The 16,109-nt window shown below is 55.7% G+C and overlaps 1 protein-coding gene across 9 annotated transcripts in view; it reads right to left on the bottom strand.

Annotated features, from left to right (window-relative positions):
• Positions 1–1,540: 1,540 nt before the first annotated feature.
• PALD1 (phosphatase domain containing paladin 1) overlaps positions 1,541–16,109 on the bottom strand; it is an 83,534-nt gene continuing 68,965 nt past the window's right edge. For all 9 annotated transcript variants that reach the window (XM_061405236.1, XM_061405227.1, XM_061405231.1 and 6 more), the window contains 2 exons: positions 5,176–5,331; positions 1,541–3,358 (listed from right to left, as the gene is read on the bottom strand). In XM_061405236.1, the coding sequence (XP_061261220.1) occupies positions 3,206–3,358; positions 5,176–5,331 (309 nt within the window). In that variant the 3' untranslated portion in view covers positions 1,541–3,205. The remainder of the gene's footprint in view (positions 3,359–5,175; positions 5,332–16,109) is intronic.

Raw genomic sequence — 16,109 nt, 5'->3', positions numbered from 1 at the left:
GCCACAGTCCACAGGCCCAGTGGCCCCACACTCAAGATGGAAGGGCAGAGCGATGCAAAGAAAGAGAAAGACAACTGATTCTGGCTGGAACTATACATATTAAGTTGGAAACCGGGCTGGTGGCTTCCCTAAGCAGTGCCAGAGAAGGCTGCCTTCACCAGAAAGAAGGACCAAGCAGCTGCCCAGAGAGACAAAGATGAGGGTGAGGATGTGTCACTGAGATCCTAGAGCATCAGACACTAGGGTGGGATTTGACTTGCAAGAGGTTTATTTGTGGAAACCCCTGTGAAGGATGAAGGAGGAAGCAGAAGAAGGCAGGAAGAGCCGACAGAACCACAATGCAGGTCTGACACCCATGAATAGAGAGGGGCAAGGAAGAGCCCCACATAGCAGGGTGGGTCTGAGGAACGCCCAGCCAGACCAGTGGGGAGGCTCCAGGCAAAGCTGCCACAGACAGAAACAGTGTAGCTAGTGGCTCAGAGTCCTGCTGGGCTCGGTCATCATCCGGGAGAGCCCGAGTGGGGAGAGTGCTGTACAGGATTGAAGCTGCAATGGCTGGAGGTTATGCCAACTGCTCTTGCAGCTGGTCCTCCTGGGGGGGGACCAGAGCAGTGTACCCCGTGGATGCTGCAGAGGGCTTCTGGGGCTCTCTGGGCAGTTTTCCAGTTCCCAATCCAGGTCGTCCCAAGAGCCTGCCGCATCTCTATCAAGGATCCCAGATTTTTGTACTGATCATATTTTTATAATCCCTTCATCCCAGTCAGAGAAGTGCAGAACCACCCCTCACACTTACACACACACACGTGGGTGTACACACCACTGCACTCACATTCAGAAGCCACACAGAGCATCCTTGGACTCAGGGTGCTGGGAAGTAACCCAGGAGGTCTCCCTTCACCCAGGCTGGGGAGAAAACCAACCCTAGAGCAGTAGGGGCTCTGGATTCCATTCTGACCTTGAAACTTTCATTCCAGCTGACCTCAGAAGCACAGCCCAGAGTTCTGATTCCCCCTAATCCTGGAAGAGCCTAGGGAGAAGACTGGGTCTGCACTCTGCCTGCCTCATTCTCCCTCCTGCCTCTTTACACATCCATTTCTCAACACAAATGTGTTCGAGCCTTTGGGGGCCTAAAGGGACCAAGAAGAGTCTGCAGGGATGAGAAAAGGAAGTAGAGGCTGAGGACCACCCTGCTTTCACTCTGCTTCATAGCCCATGAAATTCAATTTTGCTCCATTTCCCTAAATATAACAGTCCTTCACACTTTAGTGTGAATTAGCCTGTTACATTACTTTCTTCAAGGAGAGGCTCCTCAGCACGTCAGCCCTGAGCATCCAGAATGAGATGGTCATACATGATTGGGGATGTGAAGGAAAGAGAATGATGTCCAGGAAAACCCACCTTCTCTGAGAATCAGGTGCACAAAGGGCAGGTGCTCTTGGCTCACCCTGCCCTCCCACTCTTACTCTGAGGGAACAGGGACCCCAGCTTGCACCAGTTCTGTAATACCTGCCCCACTAAAGACATTGGCAGCCAAACACACTTCACATTTAGCCATTTTTAATGCTCAAAAGATCTGTTAAAAAAAAAAATCACAAATGAATCCTCACAACACCCCTGTGAGGTAGGTAGGCAAGTATTATTCTCCCATTTTACAGATGGGGAAACTGAGGCAGAGAGGTGATGTGACCAGCCAGTAGTCCCAGCACAGCTGAAAGTCAGGGCCAACCATGAGAACGCAAAGGATCCCTCCCAGTTCAGCCCTGATCTCTGACCCCTCATCTAGACCTTGTCTGCAGAGAAATTAACACTTTTTACTACATGCAAAAATAAAACCAAAAACAACAAATCTAAAAAGGTAGTGAAAAGACTTACAGTAGATTTGCAAAAGAATTCAGCCAAAATGGTCATATATTTTCCAATACTAGGTAGACGTGAACAACTTTGGCCTCATCTGCCTCTTCAAAATACCACGACCAGTGATACATCATCTGTTTTTCTGCCCAAGTGCTGGTGTCCAACCAAAAGAGGCCTGCCTGGCCCCAAGGAGCCAGGCCAGGGGGACAGAGTCCATACCCTTCAGCCCCTGCATTTTAGGGGGAGACCAGTCCCCAGAGGGAGCGCCACAGGCTCAGCTCAACACCTGCCTGCGTCTCCGAGCAACCTTCCCACCATCCACACAGTTGGTCCCAGCAGCTGCCAACTCGGCAGGCCTTGGCCTCTTCTGCTCCCATCACAAGGCAACTCGAGGGTGCTCAGCAAGGATGGCCTGCAATCCAAGTGCCCCCTCGTGCCATCCCTGGCCCACTCTCACACACCCCACTGCTCACTCCGGGTCACCCAGGAGTCCCCACGGCTCCTGCCACACCAGGTGGGGGCTCAGACCACTGTTGGGGGGCCAGGCAGAGCAGAGAGGAGGTGCTTCCCCAAACCTCCCCACCATGCTTCCAGGGAAATGGAGCAGGCCTCTCCCACAGGGTGGCATGCACCTTCTGGGAGCTCTTTCTTGCCCCCTCCAACCCCAAGAGGGGTTCCCTTTTGTTTTCAGCTCCATGGAAACCTCTACAGTCCTGCCAGCCCAGGGGAGGGGAGGGGGCAAAGGCAGGAGGGGCAGAGGCCTCCACTGAACACACAGGGAATGTGGTTGTCTTTCTTCATGTCTTGAGGTTGAGACAAGGAATGAGAGGCAAGAACACTGCGGAAAACTGCCTTTAAGGTAACAAATCTAGCCAGAGCGAAGTCCATCTCCCAGGGAGCCCAGGGCCACCAGGGCAATGCCCAGGCAGCAAAAGGGGAGAAGCCATGTGGGAGAGCTGTGAGAGAAGGAACCAACACTGGCCAGGACTGCTCTAGGCCAGGGGCCATCAGAACTGCTCGGGGCAGAGGGGAGGACGGAAGTGGTGAGAGGTTTGGCTTGGCACCTTGGGGAGTGAGTGCCTTGGAGAGCTGATGCCACACCGGGCCTTCCTGCAGGCCCTCCAGGAGCAGCCATTCACGAGACATCACAGTGGCCACCTATGCTATAACAACTCTTTCAAAAAGGGGATCCCCACCCACCCTGGTCTCTGGGAAGCCGAGGAGTCGTTTCTCAGGGCCACTGCCACCGAAGAGCATCGGGTACCCCCAGACTATGTGGGGAGGGAGGTGGCCCTGCAGGAGGCGGTGATAGCAGAAGCAGGGGCAGCGCATCCCACAGGAAGCCCCCTTCCTACAGGAAGTCCCCTGATGCAGAGAGCTCAGGGCCACGGTTCTGCTCCTGCCACCGGCAGCGCAGCCTCGAGAAGGGCTGGTCCTCCACGCTCTCGAGCTCGGGGAAGCCCAGCTGGTTGAGGATCTCGTAGATGCCGGCCTTGGCTGCCACCTGGGGAGGACAGGAGAGACTGGGGCAGTGCTCGAGGGAAGGGAGAGTGTCATTTGGGTCCCGTGCCCTCCTCTGTCACACTCCTCACTGGGCTCCACTGACACATGTGTGAGTTTGGCCCAGCGCTGCCTCCCACCAGCTCAGCGACCTGCACAAGTTTGCATCTTGATTCCTATTAACTACTCCGAGCTTCCATTTCCTTGTGATGGCAGAGCACAGCATGGAGGGCTGCGCTGCACAGAAAGCGCTCGGCAGGCAGTAAGGGCAGGTAGGAAGCGGAGAGCAGAGGGGGAGGCCAAGCACGCCCCATGCCTTCAGCCCCAATGCGCCCATGGGCGCACACAGGAGCACAAGCCCAGCTGCTCCTGGTGTTACAGCTGGGCCCGCGGGGAGCTCTGGGGAAGCCAGCGTGGAAGCAGCAGCCGGCAAGAGCTCTTTTGCTATGAGTTCCAACTGAGGACCCGGCAGGTCCACCCAGGGCCTCAGCTCAGGCAGGTTGACTGAGGCCTCCCTAGACATTCTCCATACAGCCATAGGGCCCAGGCCCTGGCCCTAGACTCAAACCACTCAACGACCAGCCTTCTTCTCTCCCCACCATCCTGGGGATGGGGAGGATGCAGGCTCCACTCCAAACTAACATCCGCAGGCAACCCTCACCCCCTGCCCCTCTGCTCATCCCCCGAGGCTAGAACCTCGACATCTCCCACGACCTACCACTCAGCTTCAGCTGGGGAGGGGATCAAGCTCCTTCCCCCTATTTCAGCTCTCCAAGCAGAAGTGTCCTAAGTCCCCTACTACCACGAAGAGGAAGCTGAGCCCAGGCCTGCTCAGGAGGGTGGCCCCACTGTGACCTTGGTGTGACCCACCCGCACCTCAGGACCACCCTGAAGGCCTGTCTTCCGCACAAACGCCCAGCAGCCACCCGTCCTGGCACCGGGCCCTGCAGGGGCCTCCCAGCCTCTGTCCCCTCGCAGCTCCGACCCCACCTGCACACCTCCCGAAGCCCCACACCCTTCTTACACCTATCACTCCTGCCTTCCCGTCCACCCTGCCCACGGGAGCTAATTCCAGCCTGGAGTCCAGATGCCAACCACCAGGACAGGCCGGTGAGGTCAGCAGGGGCCAGCGTCCCAGCGGAGGGGTAATTACAGGCCACTCTGCCAAGCAGGAAGGGAGACCTTTCTCCTACCCTAGAGGAGCCGAGGCGGCAGCTCTGCCTCTAAAACTAGCCAAGCCGGGAAGAGCCAAGCGGAGGGGAGGGAGGAGGGGGCCCGAGACATGTCTGTCCTAGGCCGGAAATGGTGGGCTCTGGAGCCAACCAACTGCTCTAGCGCTGACTATGGACACGGCACTGAACCCCTCTGCGCCCGGACTCCTCCTCTAGAGCAGGAGCGTACAGCGGCCACGTGAGGCAGCCCTGCTGACACGAGCTGGGGCAGACGGCAGTGCACATACCTCACAGAATCCCCGCCACGCCTCCTGAGGTGGCGCCCACTGAGCCAAGAGTACTTCCGTGGTAACTCTGAGGGCAGCGGCCCAGAGCGGCTAAGTGCCTTGCCCATGGCTGGAGGGCGGCAGGGGCGCGGCAAGCCAGAGGGCACAGGCGAAGGATGAATACGGCCTGGGGCGTGAAGCACCCAGGCGACGTTGCCTGGAGACGCAGGGAGCAGGGGCTCAGCCCAGCCCCCACCAGGCTCTGTCTGCTCCTCGCATCCCCGGCTCACGGCCTGCCGAGCACAGACGCCGTGCTGGGCCCAGAGCTGAGCGAGACACGACCTCGGCCGCACGGAGGAGCCTGTCCCCGGCCCCGCCCTCACCTCCCGCATCCAGGCGCTGAAGGGCCTCTGCCAGGAGCCGGCCTTCTCCAGGTGCAGGTAGGCGCTGAAGAGCACCAGGCAGATGTAGCGCTCCAGGTACTGCAGGCTCCGCAGCCGCAGCCTCCGGGCCTCCTGCTCCGACTTGGCCGCTTTCGCCTGCAGGACGGACGGCACAGGACGGGGGTCAGACTGGAGCTCATCCCCACCCCAGCACACTGCACACCCACACGCTCCAGACAGGCACACACGCACCACACTCACATACACACCACACACACCACACAGGCACTACACAGGCACACACTGCCCCCACTCACACCACACACGCTCCACACAGGCACACATGCCCCACACTCACACACACACCACACACGCTCCACACAGGCACACACGCTGCTCTATACAGGCACACACGCCGCCCCCCACACACACACACACACCACACGCCCCACACAGGCACACACGCCCCACACTCACACACACACCACACACGCCCCACACAGGTACACACGCCCCATACTCACACACACACCACATACACCACACAGGCACACACGCCCCCCCAGTCACACACACACCACACACACCACACATGCTCTACACAGGTACACATGCCCCACACTCACACATACACTACACACACCACACAGGCACTACACAGGCACACACTGCCCCCACTCACACCACACACACTCCACACAGGCACACATGCCCCACATTCACACACACACCACACACGCCCCACACTCACACACACACCACACATGCTCCACACAGGTACACACGCCCACACTCACACATACCACACACGCTACACAAGTACACATGCCCCACACACACACACACACACCACACATGCTCTACACAGGTACACACGCCCCACACTCACACACACACACCACACATGCCCCACACAGGCAACATGCCCCCCACTCACACACACCACACATGCTCCACATAGGCACACACGAACCACACACACATGACACACACCACACACGCTCCACACAGGCACACACACCCCACACTCACATACACACCACACACACCACACACGCTCTACGCACACACACCCCCCACTCACACACACACCACACATACTCTACACAGGCACACACGTCCCACACTTGCACACACACCACACATGCTCTACACAGGCACACATGCCCCCACTCACACCACACACGCCCCACACAGGCACACACGCACCACACACACACGACACACACCACACACGCTCCACACAGGCACACACGCCCCACACTCACATACACACCACACAAACCACACACACTCTACACAGGCACACACGCCCCCATTGACACCACACACGCTCCACACAGGCACACATGCCCCAAACTCACACACACACCACACACGCTCCACACAGGCACACATGCCCCACACTCACATACACACCACATACACCACACACGCTCTACATATGTGCACACGCCCCACTCACACACACACATGCTCTACACATGTACATATGCCCCACCACACACACCATACACATGTACACATGCCCTATCCTCACACACACACCACACACTCTACACATGTACACACACCCCATCCTCACAAACGCCACACACAATCACATACACCACACACTCACACATACCCCAGAGGAACTCAGTCACACACCCCACACATACTCACGAGCCTCACTATCACACACACCACATACACTCATACACACATACCATACACACTCTACACATGTACACACATCTTAATCTCACACACATACCACACACAGAGCCTCACAATCACACACACCATACATACACACACACCCCACACACACTCACAGACTCTCACAGTCATATATACCATACACTCCACACACACTCTACACATATACAAACACACCACTCACATACTCCACACCCACAGACTCTCATAATCACACACACCACACATACACTCACACACACACCCCACTCACACACCACATTCTCATATACACACCACACACAGATCCTCACAATCACACACAACACACATACACTCACACACACACACCCCTCTTACACACCACATGCACCCAGTCACACATACCACACACACTCACGGACTCTCACAATCATATATACACTATACACACTCTACAGATATACAAACACACCAGTCACATACTCCACACACACTCAGACTCTCATAATCACACACCCTACACACTCAACACACACACACACATCCCACACACAAAGACTCTCACAATTGTACACACCACACCCACACTCATACACATGTATGTATACACTCACAAATACCTCACTCACATACCACACACCCTCACTCACACACCCCACACAACCAGAGTCACACACACACTGCACACGTACACACACACACACAATCTCTCTCACACACACACTCTCTCCAAGCCTGGGGACAGGTCATAAAAAGACCACAGAAACAGAATTAGCAAGAGGTGCAGCGCTTCAGGGAAGGAAGAGGCTGGGATGGGACACAGACCCTTTTAAAGAGTGATCCCTGAGCACATTCTAGAAGAGCACAAGGTCTCTGCTAAGGGGAGAAGAGACTGCCAAGGGATTAAAGATAGTTTCCCAGACAGCGTGGATGCGGCTGGACCGTGAGGGCTTCCGTGGACTTGGATGGACAGTAAGCACCAGAAGGGAAAGACAGAGGTGAGGGTGGTACGAGGCAGGTGGGCATCAGGAAGGTGCCAGCTTGGCTGGAAGGAGGGTGCAAAGGGATGGGTTAGCACCCACTGGCAGCTGCCCTGGGCTGAGACGGCCGCCCTCTAATCACCTGCCCTGCATGCAGATGCCTGGGCCCCACCCCAGGCCAGACGAGCGTCTCCACAGGCTGGGCCTGGGCCTTGGATTGTGAAAAGTTCCCTGGGCATCTACAGAGCTTGGGCTGAGACTTCAGCACTGGGGGGCCACTGAAGGTCTGAGAGTAGGGGTGACCTGTTGATGGAGGACTCAGGGCAGACTGATGCTCAGGAGGAAGGAGGCTTACTCGGGGGCCTCTCCAGCTTCTCCTCAGCATGGGGGTCAGCGGGCAGCCGGGGGCACAGGCCCAGGACAAATAGGGCCAGCTCCCTGCCATAGGGTGTCCACCTCAACACCTGAGTGTGCCCCTTAAGCCCACCACAGATGGATCGCCACCAGGGGGAGCCCCAAGGACTGAACACCCCACCTCACCTCGCACCCTCCCTCTTCTCACCGCCGCGCCACTGTTCCAGGCCTGGCCACCATCCAGGGCCCACAGCAGCCCTCTCTGCTCCAGGAAGAGGGTGCGGCATAGCGGCTGCACCTTCAGGCACCGGGAGCACCAGGGGAGGGCACACATGACTCCCAGCCCCCAGGAACCAGGAAGGGCGGTCTCCTAACAGCTGGGCCACAGCTGGAAGCCTTCCCACGCAGGCACACAATGTCAGTCTCATGCATCTCCTTCGGGAAGGCTCCCAGGCGGGCCCTTACCCCGGACGTGACACAACCCACAGCACCCTGAACAGCGAGCTGGAGCAGACAGGCTCGCACGGCCTGTGGCCCCTCCCGCATCTGCCTCGGGTGATTCGGCCTTTGGGGCCTCTGTCATCATTGCTCCCAGGGTCGGGAGTGGACGATCACTTGCACAGCTGGCCCCTCCCATTACCTTCCAGAAGCATCTCTGGAGCCTTGGGAACGGAGCAGGAGTGGAAGGCGGACAGTGAACGGGGCCCTACTGGGGTAAGGGGACCACAGCCAATGCCTTGACTCCCTGGGAGACGGGACTGGGTTCCGGTCCCAGTTCTGCCATTTAAACTCAGCCCCACGTCGCCAGGGATCAGAGAGCTCAGTAAAGTATGGTACAAGGAAATACCTATAAGCCCTGGGGAGCCACACGGGTCCAACCATTCATGGAACGGGGGGTGGGGGCCCGGCACAAAGGTGGGGCACACACAGGCCCTGCCCGCAGAGATGCCTGTGGTCTGGGGGAGGCAAAGGACAGTCGGCAAACACCCAGAGCAGCCGGATGGCGGGATCGAGGCAAGACGGGTAGCTGGAAGAGGAAGGGGCTCTGAGAGAAGGAGGATTTGAGGTGCATTAGGAAGAAGGGGGCAGGAAGGTGTCCTGAGAGGGGAGGAAAGGGTCAAAGAGTGAGGTGGGTTCAATGGAGGGAGTGGGGAGGAGTTTGTAGCAGCAAGGGACCTAGAGCCAGGGGAGCCCCGGACCCTACAGACAGAGGAGCCGGTGAAGGTTTCCGGTGGATGTGAGGGTGGGAATGGCCCCATGGCTGCTGCCTGGGTTAGATGACTGGGCAGGGTCAGGGCAGGATGCCTGTTGTTTTAGGAGTCAGGCAACCCAGTGCTCAAAAAAAAAAAACAAACTTTTTTTTTGTTTAGAAATTAAGCAGTGAACCAAAAATTAAAAAAAATTTTTTTACCTAAATATAAACTGTGGCCAACACAGCACAATTCTGCCTGTCTCTAAGGATGAATACGTCATACTGAGAAGCACTGGGCATCCACCACCCCATCCCTTACCCTGCTCCCCAATCTCCATCCAAAGGCCAGGAGCCTAGTTCAATACAGTTTCTTAGAGAGAAGGAAAGGAATTCACCCACTGTCCCACCAGGTGAGAGCCACTGCAAACTACTTTCGAGAGCTCAGAAGTAAGGTCCTGAGGTGTGAAGAGGCCCCAGCTCTGGGCTCAGCCCAGGGGCACCGCTGCACCAGCCCTTATCCTCTTGGCACCCGCTGCGGCTGGGGGGACACAATCCTGCCGTGCCCTGAAACTCCAGCAAGGATTCTGAGGACCATCTGGGGTGGAGAGGTCAAGTGATTCCTTCCGAGTCCTACTGGCAAGGTAGGGTAAAATTATCTCTAAATTCAGACCACCGGGTCAAGGTGACGCCTGACACCCGCCGGAAGGTTCCTTAGGTGCATCCTGCCAGACCGCAGTCTATGATTTGAGATAATGACCCACCTTCCTAGCAAAGCCCTGGTTTCCTCAAAATCACCCCATGTCAGCACTGTCTGGGGAGGAAAACAGGCCAGCTGCCTCCAGTAGATAAAAATAGTGGCTGTTTTTAAGTGGCCTGGCAGGCCAGGCTGTCATTAGCTGTGGCGGAGCAAAGGTTTCCTCATCCACTGGGGACTGAGCACGAAAATAGACAGGGCCCGGGAAAGGTGGCCCAGGCGCTGGGGAGGTCAGGTTTCTCACGCCTCCATTCGACCCAGCATCAGCACGGGCCCAGCGGCGCCTGCAGTGGCTCCCCCGAAGCTCTGCTGCTCGCTGGACCACCTGGGAGAGCTCCACAGGGGCAGGGCCGGCAAGCCCCCCAGGTGTGCGCAGGGCCCCTGAGCGCGGGTACCGGGTTGAGCATGTTCGTGCAGATCTGATGATGAGATTCTGATATGCCCTCCAGCGACCCCGTGAGGGAAGAGGGACATCTCATGTTGCAGATGGGGCTCAGCAAGGTCGCAGAGTTCTAAGCTGGGACATGAACTCCAAAACTCCAGCTTCCCTACCAGCAGCCGAGCCCCCTTCACCACATTCGAGTTCAGCCAGTCCCTGCCTCACTCTTGGAGCTGTACTTTTACCCTCTTTCTTCCTCCTGTCTGGAATGCTCCCCCTTCGCCCAGCCAGGTGATATTCATCTTGTCCCTCCAGGCCCTGGACAAGCCCTTGTTTTCCCAAGGCTCTGAACCATCCAGTCCCACAACCTGCCCTTCTTGGCTCCCATTCTCTGCACCAATTCATTAACTACTACAATACATTCCATCATGAGGGTTTCTTTTTTTTTTCTTAGGCCATGTCATACAACATGCGGGATCTTAGTTCTCAGACCAGGGATTGATCGAATCCATGCCCCCTTCATTGGGAGCTCAGAGTCTTAACCACTGGGCCACCAGCAAGGTCCATCATGAAGGTTTCTGACTGCTTCTCCAAGGCATGACTGGTCTCCTCAAGACAACGATAAGTTGGGGCAGACGTCAGATTATAAGCAGTTTCCATCTCTGCCTCCCCACCACAGCCCCAAGTGTCTGACCAGGACCCGGTGTGCAGAGGGCGCCTGACTAGTCAATGGACACTCACTTCCTAGGTCATGTCACCCTTTCAGTGTCACCGGGGACCGAAAGTGCAGGCAGGACCCTGCGGACTCCCACACACACACCTGCATCGGGACTCAGACGTGCAACCACTGCTCATGAGCTCCACGGGGATACAGTTCAGACTCCACAATTCCACCCGCACCCCAAACGGACCTTGGGAGCCCTCCCCAAACCTGACCTGCCCATAACTTGCCCTCTTAGAGGAAATTCCATCCTTCCTGCTGCTTAGGCCCGAACTTGACATTCCTCCTCGACCTCTCCCTTTCTCAGCCCCAGTTTCGTTTAGTTCAGTCACCGAGTCATGTCTGACTCTTCAAGACCCCATGGACGGCAGCACGCCAGGCTTCCTGGTCCCTCACCATCTCCCAGAGTTTGCCCAAGTTCATGTCCATTGAGTTGGTGATGCCATACAACCACCTCATCCTCTGTCACCCTCTTCTCCTTCTGCCCTCAATCTTTCCCAGCACTGGGGTCTTTTCTAATGTGGGTCTCAGCCCCACATCCAACCAATAAGAAAATCCCACCGACTCTACATCAACAGACTCCCAGAAGTTGTTCCGGTAAAGCCACCACATCTCAGGGACAGCTCCTGCCGGCCTCTCTGCCACTGCCCTCACCCCCGTCCCTGCCGTCTCTTCTCCCCACAGCACCAGTCTGAGCCTGCAAGAACGTGGAGCCATTACTGGAGCCCCCTGCTGCCCTCTCCCTGCCTGCTCCCCAAGAACAAGCCCTCCTTTGGTAACCACTGCTCTCCAGTTGAAGCAGGGTTCAGATTGGTCAGGAGATTGACAGCACTCAAAGATAGTCAGTTTCTAGACTTCCCTGGTGGGCCAGTGGTTAAGACTCCAAGCTTCCAATGCAGGGGACATGGGTTCAATCCCTGGTCAGGGAACTAAGATCCAACATGCTGAAATATGCAGCCAAAATATTAAAAAAAAAAAAAAAGATGGCAGTTCCTAAGGGGCAGGGTTGCCAAATTCAGACCCCACCCTTCTTCTCAAAGTTCAATGCTACCCTCTCCTTGGGGGCTCCACATGAGTCCCTACAGACTCCATCCTCAGGCCTGTGGGGAAGAGGGGCCTCAAGCCCAAGGAAGCTTTCCACACCTAATCCCCAAGAAGGATTAAGCCCTCAGCCCAGACGTGGGTAACTGGCTTTCCGAAGATGTCATATTTTGATCAGCACTTTCAAAGCATGAAGGAGCTAAACTTGGCACCATGGGCTTCTCTGTGTCCTGTTCATTCAACAAACACTGTCACGCATAGGCCAGACTCTGGGATTCAGGGCCAACTAGATACAGTGCCAGCCTCAGGAGCCCACTGTCCCTGCACACGACCCAGGGAGTCTGCCTGGTGTCCCAGCTACCCTACAGCCCACTCCCACATCATCCGTACCCAGGCTGGTGCTCACCACCACCCCTCAAAGCAGGCCGGGCAGCAGCAGTGAACCCAAGCGACAGATGGAAAAACAGAGATCCAGGCAGGTCAAAGTGATGGGCCCGCGGCTGCACCGGAAGTTACCAGCAGAGCCTGGGCTAACACCCAGGTTACCAACCCCCACTAGGGCTGTCAGTCACTGGAGAAGAGCGTCCTCTCCTGGAGACCAACGATGTGGACAAAGAACCAAAAGGCACAGAGATGCTGGGGGCCAGTTTCCTGTTTAATCACGCAGTGACTATCCCCTCGTCCCCCTTCCATCCACTCATGGGCAGACGTTCATGGAGTCCTGCCCGAGCCAGGCAGGGTCTGAGTCAGGGTTTCAGGATGAGCCCTTGTGCATGGAACAGAGACGATCCAGCAGAAAGAGTCAACTCCAGTGACAACCACAAACTTGACAACAACAGCTGTGAGCACACAGGCTGGGTATCAGGCGAGGGGGGAATATGCTGGGGTTGAGATGTGGACCCCTTCTAAACCACTGAAAACCCCAAGTCTGATGGTGCCTGCTCGAAAACCATGCCTGGCACACCATCCCTGCTCACTGGATGGACGCTGTTGAAGAAACCAGGCAAGTACGCCCGGAGGATGGAAGCAGTTCCAGCTCAGCCATATGATGGGAAAGAAGGAAAAGCTAAGGAGGACTCAGACTGAGAGCATGAGCCTACTCACACTCATTCATGCATTCACGCTTACACACAGACCTACAGACACCCACCCCATCTGAAAGCTGCTCACAATCCACTGGCTCTATTTTGGGCCGAGGTTAAAGAGCCTCAGGAAGGATCCTCTGTCGTGTTTTACGCGACAGCTCACAGCACTCCAGGACTGCTCTAACTGCCGACCTAAGACACTTTACCTACCGGGATGAGGTCTCCAAGGAACAACTCTGGCCAAGCCAGAGTCTTGGAGAGACCGAGAGAGACCCCATGTGGGGGTCAGGGCCAGAGCTGTCTCTCTCTACATTTTTCTTAAGAAATAATCTTAGTCCTTGGGGCGCTGAGCTAGACCTCTCTGACCTCTTAGCAATCCAGGGTGGTGCATCCAGGCTTCCTTGCCAACCCTTTTATTCTGCCACAAGAGAACCATTTCCTGGGTTGTGGCAGTGAGGAAAGGAATGTGGGCCGAGGAGTTGGGAGACAGGTTCTGATCCTGCCTTCAGCTGGTCACAAAACTTCATTAGGCCTCAGTGTCTCCCTCAGGAAAATCGGTCTAATAAAACCCACCCTCGCCTCCTCCCCAGCTGTTCTGTGGACCCAAGGAAAGAGAGGGAAGTTCTCAGAAAACTCAAAAAGAGCAGCTCAAAGTTAAAGCATCAGTCTATAAAATAAACCTCAACTTGAGACCAAGGGACGTTTTACATCTCCCTCTGTGGCTACCTTCACCTCAGATTTTCCTCAACCTCTTTCTGAAGGGACGGAAGAGAGACAACCATACTGCTTTAAACACAGAACCAATACAGAATTTACATCACTAGCCAAGGCTAAGGAAAAGTACCCCTGGCATTAATGATTCTAACAGGACTTCCTGCAGGAGCCCTGACCTTGGTTTCTGTCACAAATATTTTCCCTTTCCAGGCCCAGCAGGAAACAACTCATCCACCAGATGGTGTCACCACGGTGGGCTGGTGGCCATCTTGGATTCTCCTCAGTCAGGGGCCCAGCCTTCTCACCTCTACCCCAACTTCATGGAGTGGCTTAGTTCAAAGCATTTTCCCTTTCATTTTTCCATTTGAGGGTTTTTTTTAAACACCCTGAGCATTCTGGCCCCTTCACATACATGGGGTGATCGGGCCCAGACCCAATCTCACTGACAGTTTGGAATGGAGGCGGCATCATGAGCTGCAGCCCAGAGGCCCAGCAGCCTGAGGCAGGCCTCAGTGGAGAGAGGTGCCCAGGCTGCTATATCAGGGAAGGTCTGTCTCTATGGAAAATGTGTGTGCAGATTTGGTCCCACGCCCTTCTATAGCCATGACCTGAGTCTGAAATGGGTTCTTGTCTTCTGGCCCCTTTCCCCTACACAGGCTGGGAATACAAGGGCCAGGGCCGTGGTTTCCAGGTTGTACTGTTCTCCCAGTGGGGCTGGAGGTGGGCGAGGGAGGGGAAATGGTGCTTCTCCTCCTCGGCAGCAGTGTGGCGCAGCGGCCAGGGCCTGACCTGGGACTCAGGGGCTGGGGTCCCGCCCTCCTCCCGCTGTCATCTACCAGCTGTGTGTTCTTGGGCAAGCCCGGTGCCTCCCCTCCTCAACTGGAGGTAATGTTACAGGCGGCCTTGGTCGGGCACAGGCACACAGTGAAGACTGGGCCAGACCATGGATGTGAAAATGTATAGTCAGCTTGGCAAGGATACCTCCCAGTTGGCCAAGGACACATGGGGCCTGGGTCCTCCCACCTCCAGCAACTCCCAGCCTCCCATCCACCTCCCCTCTCTCAGACCACCCCCACCTAGTCAGCCCCAGACCCTCAACACAGACTCCAGTGCCATCCGGGTCTGCAGGAACATTAGGGCTCACCAAGTCCCTCCCTTCGGCTTCAGGGAAGCATCTCCCATAGCTCCTCTGGGAATGGCAAATCTAGGGGAAAGCAAGCACTGGCCCTGCCTTCGTGTCCTCGCAGCATGTAGGGAGAGTCCCTTTCTGGAAGCGCTGCAATCAATTAATGCAGAGGGAATGAGAGAGCCAAGATATCACCGTTTTGTAAACCCTGAATAAAATAAGGAATCCAGAAGATGAGCACCAGAGGCTGCCAGCTCACAAAAGAGACCACAGGACCTTCCAGGGCCCCGCGGCAGCACACAGCATCACCCACAACTGTGCCGGCCAAACACCAAGCCAAACCTGATGGAGCCAGGGCTCTAGGTTTACAGGGAGCACAGGGACTGCGACAAAGGCTCGACAAACCCTGTGGTGCAATCAGCAAGATCTGGACTACCGGGCGCCCAGGAAGATAACCGGTTACCTCATCACACTCACTTCAGGGGAGGAAAGGAGGGCGAATGTTCTATGTTCATTGAGACTTAAAGTCTCATCAGATAAATGGCCACATGTGGATCTTTTGGGTTCTTATACAACTGCAGAAAGACCCTGGGAGACCAGTAAGAAAATCTAACACCAACTAGGTATTGCAGGGTGAGAAATCACTATTGTTTTAGGTGTGATAATGGCATTACGATGGTCTTTTTTAAAAGATCCCTTCTCTAATGTATATGCTGAAATATTTCAGAGAAAGTAATATTCAGTCTAGGACTTGCTTCAGAATAATCCAGAGAGGGTGGTGGGCAGCACTGGCAGGGCTTCAGATGAGAGAAGACTGGTCTTGATTCCTGAAGCTGGGAACACAAGGGTTCATGGAATTATTCTCCCTACTTTGACATTTTCCAAAATAATTACAAAAAATAAGTTCCTACTTTTCAATTCAGTCA

This window comes from Bos javanicus, chromosome 28 (assembly GCF_032452875.1).
Source record: "Bos javanicus breed banteng chromosome 28, ARS-OSU_banteng_1.0, whole genome shotgun sequence".
NCBI lineage: Eukaryota > Metazoa > Chordata > Mammalia > Artiodactyla > Bovidae > Bos > Bos javanicus.
The sequence above is the reverse complement of the archived record's forward strand: the minus strand, read 5'-3'. Positions and strand labels throughout refer to the sequence as shown.